The sequence below is a fragment of the Poecilia reticulata genome, linkage group LG15, assembly GCF_000633615.1.
Source record: "Poecilia reticulata strain Guanapo linkage group LG15, Guppy_female_1.0+MT, whole genome shotgun sequence".
Taxonomy (NCBI): domain Eukaryota; kingdom Metazoa; phylum Chordata; class Actinopteri; order Cyprinodontiformes; family Poeciliidae; genus Poecilia; species Poecilia reticulata.
Genome location: NC_024345.1, coordinates 16,640,258 through 16,663,263, shown reverse-complemented (window position 1 = coordinate 16,663,263; position 23,006 = coordinate 16,640,258). Strand labels below are relative to the sequence as shown.

Here is a 23,006-nt window from a genome sequence, read left to right as displayed (position 1 = left end):
TTTTTATTTGCACTTAGCTTGGAAGCCAAGAATCTTTCCCACATGGCGGCGCTACAATCGCTCATTTGAGCTTAATGGATGACTCGTTTTTATTGACAAACAAAAATAAGTAGTTTCAAAAATCTGGTTTTTGTCAGGTTTTTTAAAGAGGTACATTAATGGATGGAGCGCCTATTTACAAACGCTTAATTCATTTTGTGCGCTACATTTATTGAGAAATGTTATTTATATTTAGCACACAAATAAAGCTACATACTCTGTTTCACAAGAATAGTGTATATGGTGTGTTTTGTCCTTGTTGAAGGTCCGCTTCAGTTTATTTCATTTACATAATTTTTGTTGTTGTTGTTGAGATTTTCGGGACATTTTTGCTCATTAAACTTTGTGAGCAAAAATGATGTGAAGAGACTTTTGATATACTTACACTTAAACTGAATCAGTAAGATTTCTCAAATGTAGAATCACTTTTCTTCTGTGCAAGCTGCACCAAGGTTGTAACGGGGCGGCGCTAATGAGGGGGCAGGAGGAGAAAACCTATCGCGTTTTCACTGAAGCTCTTATCGAGGACAGTTAAACTCGTGGCAGTTTCTTGCACAGACTTCTCATTAAGGGACTGGACTCGTTTGACGGGAAATAAATGAAAGCAGTAGGGAGACAGCTGATCGAGAGGCTTACTTTGGAGCTGCTCATGACTTGATGCCTCCATGAGCTGCAGTGCAGAGTTTGGACACAGTTACTTGAGGTCTTCCAGGGCATCATGACATCGAAGTTTTCAACCTTCTTAATCAAAGACATTCTCACCGGCCTGGAGGCTCCCTGTGGGAATCCCGGCAGCACAGCTGCAGAGGAGCTTTGCGCACTTGCGCGCAATTTGCGCGCGGGCTTTGATAGCGCCATTCAGAAAAGACTTTCTCCTGGTAAACGCGTGTCTGAAAGCCACCGATCCGGCACCGGCAAGAAAGAAGGAGGGGCTGCGACTCAGTTCAGAGAAGGTAAGGTTTTCATTTATAATTTATTTAAATTTGACTATTTTATCTTTTTAAACGGTGGCGTTGTATTCATGTCTGAAAAATGACTAAAATTAAAATAAAATTAAAAAAGAGGGGAGAGTGGAAAATACACGTTGTATTTGTCTTATTAGAGGGGCAGGTTTGTGCAATTGTTTCGGCTAAATATCTGACCTTAAAAATTAATTATAAAGGAGCCAACTTTTTTCCAGATTATCTTAAATATCAAATGTCACTGGAGAATATTTTAAAACAAACAAAAAAAATTAACAAGTCATTTTAAGCTTAATGTAATTGCTTTTTTGTCATTATCATTCTTAGAGTAAGTTGTCTTGCTTTCAAATGTCTTGACATGATGGAAAACCGTTCGGAAGCCGTCTGGTTGTGATGGTGTAAATGGCATTTAAGATTAATTTTCTTCATTGATTTTCAGTTCCACATAGTGTCATATATTGGCTTTTTAATAAAGAAAAAAAAACTTTAATAATTGACTGTTATTGTTGTCAGGTACCGCAGAGCGTGCAGGCATGCAGTATGTGGAGCAGAGTAAGCGGCAAAGGAACCAGACGGAAGCAGGAATGAAGGGGTTTCACCACCACTACCACCACGGCGGGGAGTCATCCAGCTGTTCGCCCGAGGAGCGCCGCTGCGCCGCCGCGAAGAAGCGCTCCAGGGCGGCTTTCTCCCACGAGCAGGTCCACGAGCTGGAGCGCCGCTTCAGCGCCCAGAGGTACCTCTCTGGTCCCGAGCGGGCAGACCTGGCATGCGCCTTGAAACTCACGGAGACACAGGTGAAAATCTGGTTCCAGAACCGGAGATACAAAACGAAACGGCGCCAGCTGGCCGGTGATCTGGCGACGCTCGGCTCACCAAAGACCGTGGCCGTTAAAGTGCTGGTGAGAAATGAGCAAAAGGAGTGGATTCCGGGCAGCGGAGCCCACCTTCCCACGGCTCTGCCACTGTACCTCGGCTATCAGTACCAGCAGCCCTACCTACACCAGTGCTACCAGCCCTACAGCACTGACAGGTTATATGGAGGAACGTTCTAATGTTTGTGTGTTTTGCAAAGTTCACATGTGAACCTTTGTAGAAAATCTTTTTTTACGCCCTTCTACAAAAAAAATCTATTTTAAATGGAACTTAATAATAAAAAACAAAACATAGAAAGTGAACATTTGAAAGACATTTTGGAAATAAACATAATGCAGAAAAATATTTTAGATTCTTTAGGATCTCCAAGATTTAATTTTGAAATCATTTGAGTTGCGCACAGCTCATACGGATAGTCAAGAAAACGGAAATAATGATGTATTTTTTATTTTATTTTTTATTTTTTCATTTTTGCTGTAGAAGTAACTCTCCTAAATTTGGGGGAGCAGAAAAACGTCACCCCCTTTCATTTCATCAAACCCTTGGTGAATTGATTCCAAAGACAGTCCAAAAATCATTTGTTCCACCATAAAGAAATGTTCTGCTTCTCCGCTATCTTATACTGTACATTTGAATATATTCAATTTTTTTTCATTTTTCCTATTTCCTTAAAGAGAAAACCAAACAAAACGCTTGTGATACACGTTTTATTTGTTTTGGGATTGTACAAATAAACTTTATGAAGAGTTTGCTGAGTTTTAAACCGGTAGTGGGTCTCTGGTGCCTCTAGCGGTCATTGGACGAGATGCGGATTACAGTCTGGACAAGTCACTAGTCCATCACAGCTGAATACAAAAACAAACCTCCATGCTCAGACCAGCTCTGCTCCGAGAGCAACATGTGTCTTAACCGTCAGAGGAAGCCAGAGTACCCGGAGAGAACCCACTCAAGGGAAGATTGTACAAACTCCATGCAGAAAGACCCAATTCAAACCCAGGACTTTTTTTGATGCAATTCAGCAGTGCTAAGAACTGCCAACATATTGCCTACCTCAAAATATATGAGATATGAGAAAAAACAAAAGTCATGTTGTCTTAACATGTAACAATTTCTGAAGTTTATTGCAGCTTATAGTTTGCATTTCCACATGGGGATTTTATGTTCTCACTGCAGCAGCTTCTTCGATCCTCCATGATCCACCTGAGTACAATTTCTAAACCTATTGGGAGTAAAAAACTTGTCTTTATGAATGACATCTAGTGCACATCTTTCACAAATTTAGTTGTTGATTTTCTTCATGGGGCATATTTAATGATCATGAAACACCAACATTAACACACGTTGGTGTTGAAGGGGTTTTGTGCCTTATAAAACATTTAATCAGTAAGAACTGAATCTTTTTTTGTTGTTGTTGTCTGTGTGATTTGTTTTTTCATCTAAAATGTTGTTTTTACTACTTTAACACCTCAGTTATATCTCTGAGCTTAATGTTAACAACTCTTTTGTATAAAGCTGTGTTTTGTGCGACCACAAAGCAGTGCGTTGTTTAGTTCTTTTCCCAGTTGTGGATGAATGAGTCAGAGAGGGCAAATGAACCATGAAGATGTTGTGCCATCCAACCTCGCCACCCCATACAGGGAAACACACATTAATCATCGTTTTACTGACAGGAAAACACCCTCACGTTGAAGGAATTGGCGCAATGACAACGACTGAAACGAAAAAAACAAAACAAAAAAGAAAACATAATTCCTACTCAAGTGGAAGAGCGTATTCATAAATAAAACTTGTGCCCAGACTGTTGACATGCTGTGACATTAAAATTCTTTGATGTAAAATAGAACCTATACCACTCCTTTAATCCCAACTTATAAAATCTATATTAAAACAAAAAGTGATTATACATATCCATAGAAAATAAAAGAAAACAAACACTCAATAATGTATCACTGAGAAGTGGAATATTACGGATAGTTTTTGTGACGTTTTGCAAGAGAAAAACAGTAAAACGTGGAGTATATTTGCACATTAGGTTATTTTTAATGTCATGTCTTTAGATAAGTACAAATTTGTCCAAAATTCAACAAAAGTAATAAATTTTCATACAAACTGTTTTGTGAAATATTTCAAAGAGATGTAGTAAAGCAAACATGTTTAAAATAAGCAATAACATATTTGTTCACAAATTCAGGTTCTCCGGTTGTGAGAGCAGATTGTTGCTTTTATTCTTTCATGCATATTTGAGAAATCATTTACTCTGTTGTGGCATCCATTAGGCTGTTATCTCCCTTTCCACACATCTCCCTCACTCAGCTCCCCCAGACTAGCGTTAGCAGCAATTAGCAAACACCTGGTGGAACTGTGAGACTGCTGAGCTTCTAATACAGACTACTCTGTCCAACGCTTCTAAGAACTGTTGCAAATTTATTTTAGCAATTTTAAAACAAGTGAAGGCAACATAGTCACTTGATTGTGATACAAAATGGCACTATGTGCCTGGAAAATATTTAATACTGCCCCTTTACACACCTGGTTGCAACACCAGCAGGGGGAGGAAGCAGGAGACTTTGCTCTTGATAACCAATATCTTTAAATTTTAATAACTGGAACATTTTTGTTTTATGTTTTAGTTTTAGCCTCCTCCTACGCTCCATGGTATAGATGAGGCTGTTTGTTCAATAATGTTCTCTAAGAAACACCTGAGACTTTCATAAAACAAATGTTACTCTGAGATTAAATGTTATGCATGTGGCTTTCTGATGGCAGTTACTCAGTTACTTCTACTGGATTTTACAACAGGGTATTAGAATGAAGAGAGGCTGAATAAAAATGCATCACAAACTTCTTGGGGTTTTTGGCTTGAAAAGATAGTGAAATGTTGTGTAACTTCTCTCAACTTTACAATTATGCACTAATTTACGTCATAAAATTGCAATGAAATGCACTAGATTTTGTGAAACATGACAAAAATCCCCCAAAAGGTTTGAGGGGTAGAAAATTAGCAAACCATTTAAACCACTCTACAGTTTTTGCAACTGTGGATATAAAAAGTGTTTCTATGTAAGTCTTTTAGTTATTACAGTAATGCAAAAGAGAAATGGATCATGCGTGAGTGCAGTTTGTCAACCTGCCACTGAAGAATTAACTCCAACATGATATTTTGCAACACTTTGCATGCAGACAGAGTTTGTTTTTAGAGTGATATTAGTCTGCTTTCAAAGGCAGCAGGGCATGGAAGGTCATGGACTTTAATTTGTTTCACATTTTACGTCTTCTGCTTTGCTTGCCATTTTACTTCTACTCATTCTTTTGATTAAGCAAAATAAGCAAGCATACTTCCATCCATCCATCCATTTTCTTCACACCCTTGTCCCTTAGTGGGGTCGGGAGGGTTGCTGGTGCCCATCTCCAGCTAACGTTCCGGGCAAGAGGCGGGGTCACCCTGGAGAGGTCGCCAGTCTGTCGCAGGGCAAGCAAGCATACTTGTTTCAGTTTAATATTGAATAAACTAAACCTATCAGCTCAGTCTTCACCATTTGTGCAGCTATGACACAGGCAAAAATGCATCTGGACATTGGAAGACTAGGCAGATTCAAATTTTCCTCCCATCTGACTCTGTGCTGTCTATGTTTATTTTAACTTTGGTTTGGCTGGAACAATAAAATCTAGATTGTTAGGCTCAAGAAAATATGACTATGCACATAAAAACATGTATGAACACAAACAATCCCAAAGCTAATACCACCTTCTAACCTCTTTTTATTTTTTTAGTTATAAAGTAAGAAGACCCAACCCAAAAGAAACAATTTCCTGATTATGCAATATTGTTTTATTAGTAGATTTTGATTATAGAATGTTGCTTTGTGACACAAACATGTTTTTTTGGAGACAAAATACAGCCAGTAAATACATTTGTTATTATGCTTGTTTCTCCATGCATGACATATGCTTGTCCTCTGTACCGATGCCATTATTCAAATGCACTTTCAGCTTACAAACACAGTTCTCACTTGGTTAATATCAGATTGCACAGACATTGTGAATATATTTGCATGCTGAAAGTCTGAAGAACACTTGTGCAACCTTTAATAATTACTTCCTTTCTGTGCTGGAAAGTAAGTCATAATGAGGGGAGAGGGATAAATAAGGACAGAGAGAAATTGATTCTTTATCACCAAGCTAGAAAAATGAAAAAATAAAAGAGCAAGTGTTTTTAATTTAATAACTGTTAATGAATCCCTTTTGGTGTTTGTTTATATGTCACAGAGTCAAATCGCTGAGCTGTAAGTTTAATCTCAGTTCCGGCATCTCTGATGAATCACTGGGGTAATCTCCACCTTTTTCTGCATAATTATGTCTATTGAGCTTCACTTAATCTAATCTGCTGCTTATTAAACAGAGAAGTTGTATAACTTCAATTCCAGTTGGGCTGGTTAAATTTCACCACTTCCATCAGAGGCCACCCCCATGTAAACACCAACTGCCTCTCCACAGGAATGTGCTTCACAAGGAATCCTAAAAATTTTTTTAAAAACCTCACTTTTGTTCATAAACGTGTCTTGCTCATGTGTCTTTCCTGTTTCGCTGTTAATTATATATATATATATATATATATATTTTTTGGCATCCTCATGAAGCAGAGGGCAACCAGAAGATGTTTGTCTGCTCCATTGAATACTCGACACCAGGTTGAGCGACTTACGTAACACGGCAAGTATTAAAAGGAAGATTTGAACAATGAATATTGAAGCCAGCAGAGACAAGTAATATCCTGCTGTCTTTGTGTTTCTGAAGATTTCTGAGTTGAGATAAAGGTCTGCGGGGTGGGGCAGCTTCTCTGCTCTGCAACGCAGGAATGGAGGTCCCCGCCTAATCCACGCTTCGCTTGGCTGTTCTTTCAAGATACACATCTATTGACTGAGTATCCTCGCATGTCACCTGGGCAGCAGCAGTGATTCATTTCTGATGCTCTTATTGTTGCCGGAATAATGTCTTCGAGACGCCGGTTGTTTTAAGTGCAGCTTCCCCACACAATGGTCCGGCCGAGGGCACTGACCTAAATGAATAGATTTAGAGCTCACGTGACACAGTGGGAGCGTCAAGTCTGTCACAAAAAGACCAAAACTGTGACTAATTATTAATCAGAAACTTTAACCTGGATATTTTATGGGTGTATGTGGTGCAGCGGTGTGCGTTTCTGTTGTTTCCGTGCCGACCCCTCTGCGGACGCAGGTCAAGTCTCAGGAGAGACAGGGGTCACGGCTGATGCCTCTATTTAAAGACGGAGCTGCATCCTTTCGACCCTCGCATACATGCACACACACGCACACATTACAAATAATCCCACCCAGACAACTCTCCAGGCTAGTCCTAGAAACTATTAGCAGATAGCATCAGCGAATGCAGGAATGTAAACATTTACAGTAAAGCTAAAAGACATCGACTCACCCTGGGGGAGACACATTCATCACACAGCAACCACATCAGCACTTATAAGCTCTCCTGGTTTCCAAAGGAATCAAACATCCCTTCTTTCTGCACAATTTGATAGGATTTCAAGTAATCAGCGCATATTGTTCTGTTTGACATGTCGGTGATAATGCCGTCTTGCAACAGAGCTGCCATGAAAAAAATGTATTATTAATTAGGATACTTTCGTACCAGTAAAATAAAATATGACGCTGAGAACTACCTGGTGACTGTGATGTCTGTTTAACAATTCTGCTGCTTACATTTTCAAGCAGAGCAGTAGTTAAGATGCTTCAGAACTAAGTGGGTAAATAACTGCAGTGGTTTTGTCTCTCTGTTTGTGAGAGCAGGGAGAGAACGCGTGGAAAGCCAAAGAGATGATCCAGCCCTCAGCAAATAAAAGAAAAACAGCAGAAGTAATGTGGTTGAAAATGAGGCCTCAAAATGCAAAATGCATTGGACGGGTTCATGGAGGAAGGAGGAAATGGGGTCCTGGTTGTTGACAAATGTTCCTTTACTGAACTTTAAATTTTAGATGAAAGTATACATCAAATATCTTTTTCTTTTCATTGTTCAAAAACGTTTACACCCATTTTTTTTTTAATTTACATTTGATTACGCTGTAAACATAAATTTTAGTGTTTATTGTTTTTTATATGATCAACAACCATATAATAATACATAATTGTGAAATGGAATAAAAATTATTTTGTAAAGGATTACAAATAAAAATGAGAAAAATAGCATGCATTTTTGTTATCCCTCCTGAGTTAATACATCAAATCACTTTTTTTGCTGCAGTTGCAGCTTTTGAAATGCATCTCTACTAGCTTTGCATATTTAGAAACATTCTTTATTGACAAATAGCTCAAGGTCAGTCAGATTGGACCAACAGTGTCAATGAAAATCAGTTTTCAACTTTGCTTCCACGTATGCTTGAACCACCATGTTTCATGTTGGGGATGATTTGTTTCAGGCTACTTTTCTGCCATAAAGTTTCTCTCCATTTTACAGCTGTGCTTTGTTTCATGTTAGCATATTGTAAAAAAAAAAAAAAAAAAAGCAGTATATATGTGATTTGGTTGTAATTTAACAAAATGTGGAAATGTTTCAAGATGTGTGAATATTTTTTGCAATTCTAATACCACCTACACTTTTCTGTTCTCTGTGAAAAATCTACTAAACTGTGACTTCAAACAGTTTCATGCAGGGATATCACATGAAAAAACGTATAACCACAACAATTATTGTTCAGTAAGGTATAATATGTAAAATAAGAAAAAAGAAAAACCTGAAACTCTTACTACTACGGAGTCTTGAAATTGCTTTTGAGAAATTTTGCCCCCATTCTTCTTCGTAGAATTGTTGTAAATTTTGCCCCATTGGAGCGTTTAGTTTTAGCCCCGAACAGCCTGTCCAGGTTCATGTCACTGTCAGGATGTTGGCTTGTTTGGGTTGGTTTTGGGTTTTGTTATTTTCTGTGCTCCTTTGTTCATTTTCTTGGATTAGATCAGCTGTGTTTCTGTTTTAGTTTGGTTCAGTTCTTTCTTAGTGATTCTAGTGTATCATATTCATTTCTTGTCTAGTTATTCTTTGTTACTCCAGTTTAATTGGGTTTCTTAGGTCTAGTTATGATTTTGTGTTTTAGATTTATTTCCTAGTCCCCTCTGTTCCCTTCCCTCACCTCCCTGTGTAACTTTATTGCTCTCTCTTCCTTCACACCTACAACTCTAATCATCCATCTGTTCCTTGTTCAGTAATCAACCTCCCGAGTACAACTCTTTCTCAGTTACTCCTTGCTGGTTCCTCCTGTTTAACATCATTACTCCTGTTTCCCTTGGATTTATGGTTTGTTCTGTAGTTTTTCTGTTCATCATTTTCATTAAATATATTCATCATCTACCCCATGCCTCTACTATGCACTAACATTAACAAACATTTGACTTGCATTGCTCTGTCTTTGCAACCTCATCCAGTCATGTCATTGTGCCGTAAGTTTCTGCGTCCTACTTTCTCTGTACCAAACCCACGTCTAAGCATGTTAGCTTGTGTATTCATGAAATAACCCATTCTATAAACATCCGCATGAACTGACAGCTAGTCAGATAGATGAAAATAGTGTGTATATGTGCACAACTAGGAGTAGAAACAGCATATTAATCTGCTAAAGAGGTTGAGTTTTCCCCATGATCTTCTGTCCATTGAAGGAGACAGGCAGTTTTTCAAGTTGCAACATTTCCTTCCTTGACTCCTCACCACTCTCACATCACATCTCCCACACACATGCTGGGACAGACACACACTCCTCCAGAGCAGGCCAGGGGATTCCAAATGTTTTAATTAGCGGTGATAAGCAGAGGCAGGGAAAGCACTGAGCCATTCTAACACACACACACGCACACACACCCCCACACAGACACACACATGCACAAACACAGACATCTTTTATCAGCATGTTGATAATGGAGCTACTCAGTCCCCACTTACGGCCTCTCAAACTTCCCTCTGACTCCTACACATCCACTATAGCATACCCATCTTCGCAGTGTGAAACAGCAGTAATTTTATTATTATTATTATTATTATTATTATTATTATTATTATTATTATTAATTTATATATTTTTTATTTTATTTTATTTATTTTTTTATTTTATTTTATTCAGAATCTCACTGGTTGATTGGTTAAAATCGTGCAAAAAGCTCTTACCTCAACACATTTTCTTATATTTCTATATCACGTTATTAACCCATAAACAGTTTAAATGACTTTTAACTTCAGGGTAACTATCAGAGTACCAAAGCGTCCTGACCTTGAACCAGCAATGTGTCTTTTCAAGTCTAGAGAATAGTGCATATTCAAATCCAGATACATTGTTTCACTTGACAACAATGCAAACTGTATATTTTTTTCTGAAGCTTTCTGAAAGAAATATCGTTTTGCAAAGTCAGATCTCTGCCACATCTTTTTTTTCTTCTTTTTTTTGTAACCAGGAGTTGAAACATATATGAACATCAATGGAAATAACAGCTTCGTTGATAAATGGATCTGTCACCATCAGGTTATTTCAGATGAGTGTGTACAATCAAGTTGGACGCTTTTGTTGACTTAATAAGTGGTTTAAGGCTCTTTTTTTGTTTAAACCAGTTAGAGCTGTCTGGAGCTGGAAGGCATAAGTTGCTAAGCGTATTTGACAGGAAGCGAGGACCGCTTTCTTTTCAAGATCAAGTTCAAAGGACAGCAGGCTCGTTTCTTCCTCAGTGTCCCTGACTGCACCTGCGTTGCCTTGACACACACAAAAGGGAACACACACACACACACTTGCAAATGCAAGGAATCCTTACCACACTGCTTTTTCCCCCAGTTGACAGACATCTTCAGGTCTTTTGCTCTCTGTCCGTGGGCATTCAAAACATTTAGTGCATTGAAGCAAAGAAAAAAGTCGATCCAACTTGAAAAACTGAGTTCATATTTTAAAAGCAAATGTAAATAAATTAAGTTTGACAATCATAGTTGAATTGCGTGTGACAAATTAACTTTTGTTTTTTAAAGCTGGAGCTCCATTTTCTATTTTTCAGTGTTTGTAAGATGATTTTCTGACCTTGCATAGCTTTAAGAGGAAATTGTCACAACTGTCGGGACTGAGCAGAGAAAGTTCTCAACACCTGCAGCCAACTGCAACAATGCTGCAGCTCTGCTGGAGCCTCACTCCCAGAAGCCTTAGGGCTGTTTGACTTTTTTGTGTACATGTTTGTGTCTTTGGCTTTGATCATGATGGGGGTAAATTTCCAACCGTAGAAGGCTCCTCAGGCAACAAAGACATTTCAACTCTAACGTTCATCCAGCCACTTTCTGAGTTTTTCTTTCTGACTTTTCTTTCTCCATCATCGTCACTTTGGAAACCTTCATGAATGAATCAATACCTTTTGTGTCAGAGGTCCTTTGTCTATTCTGCCTCATTAGTGATGGCGTTTTCCTATAAACACTGAAATGCATAAAGGGTTTTCCTTTCAAAACAAGCCTTGCGTGATCTTCTTTTATTGTACAGGATCTGTGAAGAATCCTGTTGTCAAGTAACAAGACATTCAAAGCCAGCTAAACATCTCTGCATTGTTTTGTGTCTTAACCTTGCCTGAAAATGCTACTATCTCTTCGCTCACTGTTTTTTTTCCCACAGACCAAAAGCTGTTTGAGCGAGTATGTTTATAGGGTTACAATTCATCGTGTGTCAGCAATCATCTTGTATCTTTGGAGTTTGTGGGAAGAATCCTCCTCCAGCATGTTCTGTCAAGTGATGACAGAAGCTGCATCTCCCCCCACAACTTAATTCTTCGTGGTACAAAGTGTGGGAGAGATTCAAGCTACAATATTCACTGTAGAACAAAAAAACACAAACAAGAGTCCTAGCTCCTCAAAAAGGAAAATAGTATATCCAAAACTTTTTTATATGAACACGTATTGTCAAAATTCTTTAAAATAAACTTAACTTCAAGATTAATAATGTAGAAAACTATGAAGGTTAGTCTGTACAGTCCTTCAAAGCTACAAAGAGATCCAATATGTCAACAAAGAGGGTTGCCTCTTTGTTGACATATTGAACCTTGGTTGACTTTTCTCTCGTAGTTAGGATCTTAAACTGACTGTCAGATTGTGAGTAAGAACGAACGATGATGGTCTGGGTGTTTTTGTGTCTTTCCTGCTTGTGACCAACATACCTGACTAGGTATGTACCACACCTTGAGCTGACATGACAGCTAAGGTGAGTTGCTTTGAAAGAGAAATGCAAAGGAGTTTAATTGTTTTGCTTTCTGTCTTTGTACACTGTGTCAGGCAAAATCGTCAATACCACTTTAACCTTTTCACATCCTGGAATCTTAAAGCCACAAACTATGAGAATGTTATGTAAGAAGTTGGAAACTTATGGTTACAGACAACCACAACGTAGTGTAAAACTGCTACATGGGAAGAAGAAAATAATACTTGAATTTTTTCATAAGGAAAAATGGAAAAAGTGTAAAATGCACTTTTATAGTGTATCCTCTATTCTGATACCCCTAAATGAAATACAGTGTAACTCATGAGCACCCAAAGTCAGTCCTTAGGGTTGGTGGCTTGTATGTTTTAGTTTTTTTTCCTTTTTTTTTTTGGAAGGCTTCTGAGGTTTGCCAGAGGACATTACAGAGACATGGTCAATCATCTGAACTGACAGGCTGAGTAAAGAGGGCCTTTTCTTTTTAAAAGCAGCCGTGCTAATTTTGTCAGAGAATTTTCCTTGAGCAATGCAAGAAAGAAAATTATGGAAATCATTTTTTTGTGCAGACTGTAATACAAAAGTACTCAGACAAGCCAAAGAGAGCTTTTCTGTTAATGAAATGTGAAGCTTTTTGTCGTGATCCGTGTTTCTGTGTGTTTATTTTTGAGTTTCTGTATGATCCTGTTCCCTGTGAGTCCTGTCTCTGCTCTTCCCCCGTTGATTGTCTCCCAGGTGTGTCTCCTTCCCTTGATTACCCCATGTGTATTTAGTCTCACCTGTTGTCTGTGTTCTTCGTCGGATCCTTGTCTATCGATATACGTCAGTCATCGTTAGTCGCACGTCGTTTGTCCTGTTCTTAGTGTCAGTTAGCCATTCAGTAGAACTGTTAAGTCCTGAGTCGGTTAAACTATAGTAGTCGTCTTAGTAGAACTGTAAGTCCTAAGTCGGCATCAGCTCCCGTGTCCAGTCCCGCATCAGTTGCTACCGGTGTTAGCCGTGTGCTAGTTCTCCTGCCGTGCTGCCTGTGTTTGGACTGTCCAGAGTATATTCATTATTAAAATCATCTTCATCTATAACCTGGGTCTCAGCGTTTCTCCTCACCACTTCCAACCTACCACACCTCATGACACTTTTCAAAATGGGTATGACATCAAAGCCAAAAAAAAAGGTTAATTAAACCAGATCAGTGCAGTAAAAAGTATTATTTTCATAGTACAAACTTGTCACACTCTGACCTAGAAAAGAAGCATTTGGAAGAGTTGTTTCTTATTATAAATGTAATAAAATGAACATCAAATGTTGAATATTCAGGTCACAGTCCTAAATATAAAGATTCTTGTCGTAAAGCAATGTGTAACACTGCTTTACACACATAATCTGATTTTAAGCAAAAGTTAAAGCATTCATGTCCAATCAAATGGTCATAAAAGCATAGTTTTTTCCTCCTCTCCGAGTCAGCTTTACTCCACAGCTGCAAAAGGAGTTACAGCAACAGCTCCTTCGTCCAGTAGCACCCCGAAAGAGCGGGAGATCACAGTCGGTATGTGTGAGAGTTTCCTGTTGAGTAAGATCAGAAGTCGGTATTCACACCTCATTCTTTAACCAATGGCCTCATGAAATATAGTGAACATTTTCTGCCACAATCCCGTGTCACGCTGTAACTCATTCTGAGAGGACCAGTCAGGATCCGGCTTAAAATACACTAAGAGAGATCCGAGAAGATAAACCTTGACGCTCCCATTAATTTACAGAGGAGGAGAGAAAGTGAGCGACTGAGAGATATTTTGATCCCCTTTGTTAGGTCTCAGTGCGTTTGTGTGTGTGAACACCCAGGTGCTTCTCTAAGAGTCTTTAACCGCAGGCTTGAGTTTCCAAAACACTGGCTTACGCTAATACGCAAGGGAGAGTGTGCATGCGATTCCTTTATTTTGAAGAAGAAGAAAGCTGGCTAAGGCATTGCTGAACTGAAGAAAATAGTGAATTCAATTCGGCACACTATGACTTTGCATCCTGTGCAATTCTTCTGATGATGTCAAATTAAAAACAATCTTGGAATGTTTTAATAAGCAAGAGAGGACTTACTCTAAAACAGTTCAAATTGTAGCTGGAATGAGGCATTTGCTCCGTGTAAAACATGCACAACAAATAGAGCAGTACAATGGAAACTTGATCATTTGTTTCTATTATTGATGAGCTATTATGGAATAGCTTGCTTTGCTTTAAATTGTAATGTATATTTGCAAATTTTCATAACAGTATAGGGAATGTTGTAGAATGTCAATTGAAATGCTGAATGCCTCATTAAAGACGGTATAAAATACAACATCATCTTCATACAGGCACCATATCATCTGATTTCTGTTTCCAGTCACTATGGTTTTCCCTTTATTGATCAATTTGTCGAGGACCTGCTGTGTCGTGTGCAAGCAGAGACCCGGGCTAAGCTGCAGTACTGAGGGACTTTTTTTCTTCTTTTTAAAGCAAAACAAACATGGCCTTCCTTCTTGAATGCAGAGTTCATCACAAGAGGAAGTGCAGGACAGACCGGTAGAAAAGCAATGCAGGCATTTATTTAATTTTACTTTTAAGCTTAGCTAATTCTTTATTATATGTATTCATTTTATTTTTTTATTCTTTTTTTTAAAATACAATAGAAGTCAGACACAGGAAGAACTTCTTTACACTCAGTTTATTCACACCAATCGTGCGTGTGTAAATTAATCAGATGCAAGTTGAGTTGACTTTAACTTTGTAAATAGATGAAAACTCTGTATGTTATTAATTTAAGTCGTCTCACTTAAACTGTAGCGTGCTTTAAATATAAGGGAGGATTATTTTTCGTCAAGGTTACATATGTGTACATTTATTTGTTTGACTTCTTTTTCTTTTCTTACTCTTTGGACTCCCGAGATGCACCTCGTGTTTCTCTCACACTGCTGAAATGTGATCAGTTTGGCCCTGACTATAACACGGAGCAAAACGGTTTTAGTAGACAAAAACTTACTTCCAGTGTCTTTCAGAGCCACATTTCTCCTCTTTATAGGCTATCAGTCAATATGTGTATTCATGGAGAAGAGAATTACAAATACCCTCCTCTTAAGTCTATTGGGAACCATAAATACAAGCAGATACTGTACATGCATGCAGAGACTCAGCTCAGGCTTTCCCTGTTTAAACAGGTGTCTTCCCAGACAAACATGGCTGTGAGTCGGTGTGTATGGAAAGACTGGTTAGGAGGAGTTGTCACTCCTCACTATAATCTGTAAGAGCATTAAGTCTGCTACTCTGCAGCTCACAAGTATACATAGTGAGCGCTTGCTAATGGATTTAGGTTTCATTCAGATTTGTTTTCAGTGGAGCAACGATGCGAGCGTGTCAGAAAAAATCATTGCACTGGTTCAAAATGGAGACAATAACAAAAGCTTGTTTTCGAAAATGCATGTTAATGAAATTTGCATTTACTCACATTATTATGTTAGACAAAAGTTGAATATTCAATATTACAGTTAAAGTGAAAGTTAACTCTTTAACAAATCTGGAAAAGAGAAACATTTATGCTATTATTTTCTTCATCCGATGTTGTAACTGTATTTCATTATTGTGCTTTTCCACATTTAGTCATGTTACAACCACAACCTTCCCTGTTTGTTGACCAACGTAAGCAGTGCAGTTACGAAATGGAAGAAAAACGATTTGTTTTCTGATTATTTGAAAAATAAAAGTCCAAGAAGTGAGGTGTGCAGTTATATTCAAGTCCCATGAGCTCAGGCTCAGTCAAATTGGATGGGGAGAAAAAAAAACAGCCCTCTTACTCAAAATCATGAGAAAGAAAAGGCTGGAATGCTTGTATTGACTGTAAAAATCCATGTCATCTCTTAAATACACTTTCCAACTCATCTGAATCTTCTATCAAAATTTACTTAGTCATGCGTCATTTGCTGAATTCCAAAGTGTTACTTTTGCAGTCATCTGGATGCAGGCTGTGCACCCATTGGGTCACAAGCCGTTTCTGAAAGTCTAAGGGGTCAGAGTTGAAATCTGCACCTGTGCTCAAGACTAAACAACTGTACCTGCCTCAAAATGAATGAAAAAAAAATAAATAAATAGCTGCACACTCAAATTCAAGAGCTGCTGGAAGAGCAAATGTGATTTCAAGAGACGCCGCCAAATTCTACAAGTTTTTAAACATTTCTACAAGTTTTTAAACACATCCTTTCCAGGAATAGATCTACATTGTTAATGTGACAAATGTTTATCTAAAAAAAGGACAAATAGAGCAATGAGTGTAAAGCTGCAGTAAAACTTTTTGTACGTTTGAAAAAACATCACTATGTCCTGACATAATATGGAACTGAATCTGCTGAAAAAAAAAGCCTCCGTTTCCTCCCTGTGTTCCTACTGCCACCTGCAGAAAACACACTGCTCAGTCAGAAACAACCAGAGCCAGAGCTTTAAAATGTGACTACTCATCCGTGTTTAGGTCCTCTCCACGGTGTTTGAACAAATGCTTCCCTGCGTGTACGAGCATCATTTAAAGGTTCCCCAAGACGATGGAGTTGTAATAATACCAGGGTTAAAGTACAAAATATCTAATTATGCATGTTGACGGTAAAATGGTGGCATTTGGTAAACTCACCTGTGACTAAACAACGCGTTAGTCCAGCCTTAACCTTCATCCGCACGGCAAATCCAGCCACTAAAAGCCACCTTCTTACAGAAATGTAGAAGTCTCGTATTTAAACACATAAAAGGAAAACTTTTCTCTTTTATGAACAGTGAGCAGAGCCCCTCTGCTGAAGTTTTATTGAACAAGTGCAATTCAGTGTCGGAAACAGACATCGGCAAGTAAGAGCGACAGCTTCGGGTTGGGTGTGTGAAATGTTATGAATTCAGCTCCTCTTTTGGTTGCAGTAAGAACAAAACTCCTGCTGATGAAGCGCACAAACATCAAACCTCAGTAGTTCAAGAAAAGCTGAAAACAGACCAGTTATTACATATTTTACCAGCAGGGGAAAAAAAAAAACAACAACATTTGATTGAAGAAACATCTGAACGAAATAATTATAAACAAATAAGGTATATATTTTTAGGGTATTTGTCTGCCAAGTTCTGCACTGGGTCTATTTTTTTACTGACATAAATAATAAATTAAGACTTATTTTACGATCATGAAATATTATGACCCCGTCATTAAAACTGTCGCTTCTTGCGGTATTATTCAATATTTTTTATAATGAATCTTCTTTGCAAATTAACAACTTAGCTGCATTCAGATGCTTTTCAGGAGGCTTTTTCAACACAACCTGAACATATAAATGATGTATGTTTATGCAACATAACAATTTTAACCTATTTTTCTAGTTGGAGGCGTTTTATTTCTACATTAAACTCCAAATATGTAATGTAGACTTGTGTTATCTGAAAAGCTTGATCTGATTGTTTTTATATCTGAATTTTACTGCAAAGTTTCATAAAGTAAACCCTGGACAGAGGGTTATGACTAACCACTGCTGACTGCCAAACTCTTCTTCATGCGTGTTCTGCTTCAATAAAAGGGATTACTTAAAATTAATGACACTTGAAAATACTGTGTAAAAGTTGCATCCTATGGCAGAAATGGTGAACAGATGTAAAATGACTAAAAACGGTTCAGAAGGTGTCTTTCTTATCTGCTCTGTCTGAGGAGATCAGGACGACTGAGGCATATTTCGTCTGGTTGTATGTGCGTATGTGGCCACAGCGAGGCCTGATGTATTAAGAGAGGAGGTTAAACCCGTAGGAAATCTACACCTCGCCCTTGATATGTTGGATTCTCATATTGTTGTGCTGGTGCTTAGTAAGTCCGTATTTGAAGAACTCGTAAACAGACCAGCTAATGGCTGTGGAGGGCATCTGGTAGATGACCCTCGCTTGCACTCCCTTGAAGAAGCCCTGCAGGCCGCCCAGCCTGTAAACCGTCCTGAAGGCGTGGACCAGGCCTGAGATCTGTCTGTGGGCTCCCTGGCTTTGACCGGCGGAGCTGAGGGTGTGAGACTCCTGGGTGTTGAGCAGGGTCTTGCAGACATCCAGAGGCGTGGTGGCTGCCGCTGCGATCGCCCCGGCCAGAGCCCCGGACACCATGTGGGACGAGGGGTTGTATAGTCTGTGAGGGTTGAGCAGCTCCTGGAGGTACTCGTAGGTCATGAAGTGGAGCACCTGGAAGGGCACGTTCATGGTGAGCTGGGTGGTGTAGCTGCGGTAAAAGGCAGCGGGACCCTCCCTTTGCCACACGGCGCCGACGCAGTCCAACACGCCCCGGTAGGGCGACTTAAACATCTGCATGCGCTGCTTCACAACTGGGAGCAGGTTCGGGTAGAGGTAGGTGTTGATGGGAGGAGGGAGCCGAGCAAGTCCAGCAAGTCCAGCATTGACAGTGCCAAGGAGAACCAAGACAAGAAACAAAATAGTCAATATGAGATGCGAAGGAAAGCAGTTTTTCAATAAAAACATCAGCATCAAGTGCATCATTGATTGAGATTTCATGTGACAGACCAAAATAAAGCACCATAAGTAACAGGATAACATAATCAGCATTACAAAACAGTGAAGAGGAAAGGACGATGATACGTTACTTTTAAAATATTCTAGACAAAAAATTGTCTAAATTAGAAGTTGGCTTACAGAGTATTACACTGAAATCTGGGCTTGCAAAGTCACAAAATATTAAACATTGAAGCTGTTAATAATTTTGCGAAAAAAAACAAACAAAAAAACTGTATGCTATTCTTGCTGAGCTTGCCCAGACAGCTGCAGCCCACCCAGCAGCTGCACAGGGGACTGAGACGAGTGCCCTTCCTCTGACATGTTTGGGCAGGTGGGTCAGGGACAGCTGTAATAGAAAGTGGGTGAGACTACCGGTTTCAGGCGGACATGGGAGGAAAATTCACAGAGGCCTGACACCTGCAAGTGTATTCTGAAACTCAAAACTGCTGTTTTGAGAAGGAAAAAATAAACCCAAACACAGTACAAAGTTTGCCCTTACCTTCTGCTGGGTTCATGGCTGCATCGTGAAGCAATGTGGCAACGCAACCAGCTGCTCCTGAAACACACACACACACAGACACACTTCTGCAGTCACCACACATGGAAATGGAAAAAAAAAAATATATACAGCCATAAGGAGATTTTTCACTTGCAACAGAACTTGTCTGGTCACGTCTGAGCATCTACTCCAACAGTTCAACGTTTTACGCTACGCTCAAGAAATTATGTTAACCCCGCAGAATTGGTATGCACTTGGTGACTATAAACATTGGAAACCTCCTTCAGTAGGAGCAAACCTGAGCAAAGAGAGACCCCTGGTGGACAGTAACTCAAACACTTGAAAGAGCAGGGAAAAGAGGCACAGTACCCAGCCACCCACTAAACTAGAAATTTTAAAGACAAAGAAAAAAAGAACAGGAATAAGAAAAACAGCAAGTTGGTAATCTGGAGGAAGATTTCCAAAGTGAATCTTTGGAATATCTTTCAGATGATTTCAAACATGACAGATCAAACTATAATGAAAGCTGGAAGGAGCTGATATCTCTACAGAGCAAACGGGTATTTCTATAAAAATGGAAACTTTTTAACTCATTAGTAGCCTAAAGCTACCCAGAGCTTAAAAGACGCATGTTTAGCTTTAGGGTTTGAGCTGCAGCATCTTGTTGGAGCGTCAGATTCAAAACAAAAGGAATGTACAAATAGGGTTAGCTTTATGGTACCATTAGCCAAATGACTGTTAGCGCCTGGATGAATGGTATCACTTAGAGTCTTTTTGAGTTTCTCATAGCTGGCAAAATACAGAGCGTGAGCGGGCCCGGCGCCAATGGCCGTCGCATTCAGGCCTCTTAGCGGTCGCCAGACTCCCTCGGTGGCTACGATCCGGCGAAGAGCGTCCATCACATTCTTGTAGCGCGCTGCGGGGTCAGGCTGGAGACTCTGCATTCTTGTCTGCAAGAAAAAGAATGTTGCCATTTTAAAAACATAATTTCTCTCCAACAATGTCATTGGGATTGCGTTTGGAACTGTTGTCGACCTCAATGTGATATTAAAGCAGAGGGAAACAAACCCATGATTCAGGTTGCTCCATAATTTTCAAAAGAAATGGCAAAAAAAACAAACAAAAAAAAAACAGCAATACAAGTGCTTGATTAATAGTCTTCAGTGTGATTAAGAGGACAAATGTGGGAAATGAGGTTTGTGACACTGGGTGGGGTTATGTTTGTGTACATAAATGACTGAATAGGAGGAAGTGTGCCGTTACAAGCTCTAGGGTCACAAGAGGACATAAGCTTACTTCCTTTAATCCTCCCCCCCTCACCCCCTCATGAACCTGGACCATTTCTCGTCCTAACACAGGCTAGCTTCATGGACTTCACATCTCCATCAGCAAACCAAAGAAGAGCCAGAATTTACTTATACTTCATTTCGGCTCAACCGAGTAAAACTCTCATAAATGAGCGTATAATTCGCGCGCACTTCTTTTTGGGATACACCTGCGAGTATTTTAAGCAAGTAGAGAAATTACCCATAATTAACTTTTTTCTGCTCTTTCATGTTTAGCCTGGACAGAAACAGCCCCAGTAGGGTTAGGAAAATCCGAGGAAAATCTTGAGGAATGGTACACATGGCAGAGGGAAAAAATATGAATTCTCTCTCAATAATTTGTGATTTAGTTGTTCAAGTGGGATTTCTGAGGACCGACTGGCTTGGTAAACCAAAAGTGAAGGTAGTCACAGTATACAAACTGGACAGAAAAAACTTACATAGGCCCCACTGCTTCTGAATGTGTCGAACTGATCAACAACATGCAATGACAATAAAGCTGCAGTCATCATCTATGATCAGCGATCCTTCATGGTAGAAGAAGCATACACCACTGTGCTGATCTCATCTTTAGAATGTTTCTTATTCAAGCATTTGAGGAATGACTGGACTGTGATTTACACAGTAAAAACACCCTTATATTTAGACTGTAAATTAAAATAAAGCACGATTTATTTTAGTGCTGCTCCTTTAGATTGTGCACCATAATTACTGTATAAATATTTCTAAACAGTTAAATGTGTCTTCACTGAATGTGGGGGAAGCTTTTAAAGTGCTGCTCTTAATTTCTAACCTTCATGAATCATCTTATAATTTTCTTACGGATGATCTTTAAGTATTTTCCTTTTCATTGAAAACAGACTCTACTAAAATTTTTTCAAAAGGTTTTCCAACATCTACTAGCTTGTAAAGAAAAGGTCTGACTGCATTTTCTGTTCTTTTCATCACTATATCAGGTTACTGTTTTATAAACTTGTATTTTGGTAAGTTTGTTGATACAATACGATATGCCCTTTGCACTGCACGTGACTTCCTCAGTACTGTGTTTTGCATAGTGTTCTGCTTTGGCCGTCCAGGATGCCGTAGCTTGCTCGTGACGTAGAAGCAGTTCTGTAACATTCTCCGCTGAAGTTCTGACAGCAGATAAGGTTTAAGTTAAACAGATGTTATCAAACAGACGGAATTTGCAGAAGTCAGTGTTTGTGCAAAACCCACAGAAGCAAACGCCGGTTAATTACCAATATAATACCATGCGAACAAGTTAGTCGATGCTGGGAAATACAACCGAGCCAGCTGACCTTCGTCATGGCTCTGCAGCGTGTTAGCACAAGAGCTAATGAGCTAAGCTAACAAACATGGAGGCTGCACAGAGAACACCCAAAGAAAACAAACAGAAACCGGAATGTGAAAGCATTCCACATTCATAAAAAGTTGTGGTGCAGTCTGTTTGCCATTGAGCCGTGCTACCTTCACACAGTCGATGGGGAACATGAGGCAGTGCTCCATTATCCCCGCCACGGCGCCTGCCAACATGTGGGTGCTAGTAGATGCTCCCTGTGGCAGACCTTCATAGTCAGGTTCCGAGTCCTCTGCTTGTGCCTCCTGAGCCTCGCAGACAACGTCCACGCTTTGCAGCTGCGATTCTCCCCCGATACGCGGCGTCAGGCTGCTAACAATACTTTCTGAAACTCCCCAGAATCTGCCCCCCAGCCATCGAACTTCTGCCCCAGCTGAGGCTCCTGCAACCCCGGCATCACCGCCTGCGGTTTCCGCTGTCATCCGACGCTTCCTCACAAATCCATCTGTTTCCATGAGAAACGCGGCGGTACGTAAAGTCTTATCGCGGGGATTTAAGGCCTTGACTTTCACATTCCCTTGGGACTCCTCGTTCCTGTGTTACGACTCTCCGTCCCCGCCTCTGTCGTTTCCAAACAGAGCCCAGCAGGGGGGAAGTCGTACTGGACGAGGAGTCTGCACACCTAAATCCAGAGCAGACAGCGGGATGAGGAAGTCATTGCTCATTGGTGTCAGAGCCCGTTCACGCTATTGGCTGATTGACATGCCACTCATGACTCCGTTTGTTGCAAACTTTTACTTAAAAAAAAAAAAAGTAGCGTTTACACATTTCTGCCCGTTTAAAGTGCAAATTTAGAACGAAGAAACTCGTAAGACAAGGTAAAGAGAAGCTTTAATAAATTTTATTACATTTTAGGTGGTTACTTTTCCCACTAAAATGTTTAACTTAAAAATTTCAATTCAATCTAGTTCTAAAATTTATACAGGAAACTGTTTTATTTGCCACAATTAGCTTATTGTTCTCAAACTAGTTTGACCAGAAAAAAACTTTGAGGGTCCACCCTTCAATTTCAATACATTCATTCAACAGGGAAAAATGTTAAGGAAGCAATTGCTCAATGGCACTATTGAACTTTGTTGCCATTAGGACAACAGTTATTTTTCTATAATATTTGACAAGGTTGGACCTTGCAGAGAGAGTGATCTTTGACCTCTTTGTAGAATCATTAAACTATAGATCATCTGTTCACTTAAGTCTCTCTCTT

The 23,006-nt window shown here is 39.5% G+C and overlaps 2 protein-coding genes across 2 annotated transcripts; one reads left to right on the top strand and one right to left on the bottom strand.

The window, feature by feature from the left end:
- Positions 1 to 576: 576 nt before the first annotated feature.
- nkx3.3 (NK3 homeobox 3) lies at positions 577 to 2,172 on the top strand. Its single transcript, XM_008429637.1, has 2 exons — positions 577 to 992; positions 1,515 to 2,172. Exons 1-2 carry the CDS (start codon positions 758 to 760, stop codon positions 2,054 to 2,056), a joined length of 777 nt encoding a protein of 258 aa, XP_008427859.1. The 5' UTR covers positions 577 to 757; the 3' UTR covers positions 2,057 to 2,172.
- Positions 2,173 to 16,856: 14,684 nt separating this feature from the next.
- Positions 16,857 to 22,456, bottom strand: slc25a28 (solute carrier family 25 member 28). The gene is made up of 4 exons (XM_008429635.2): positions 21,913 to 22,456; positions 19,842 to 20,070; positions 19,121 to 19,177; positions 16,857 to 18,434 (listed from the first exon to the last, which is right to left on the bottom strand). The coding sequence occupies exons 1-4, from the start codon at positions 22,255 to 22,257 to the stop codon at positions 17,884 to 17,886; spliced, it is 1,182 nt and encodes a 393-aa protein (XP_008427857.1). The 5' UTR covers positions 22,258 to 22,456; the 3' UTR covers positions 16,857 to 17,883.
- Positions 22,457 to 23,006: the final 550 nt, after the last annotated feature.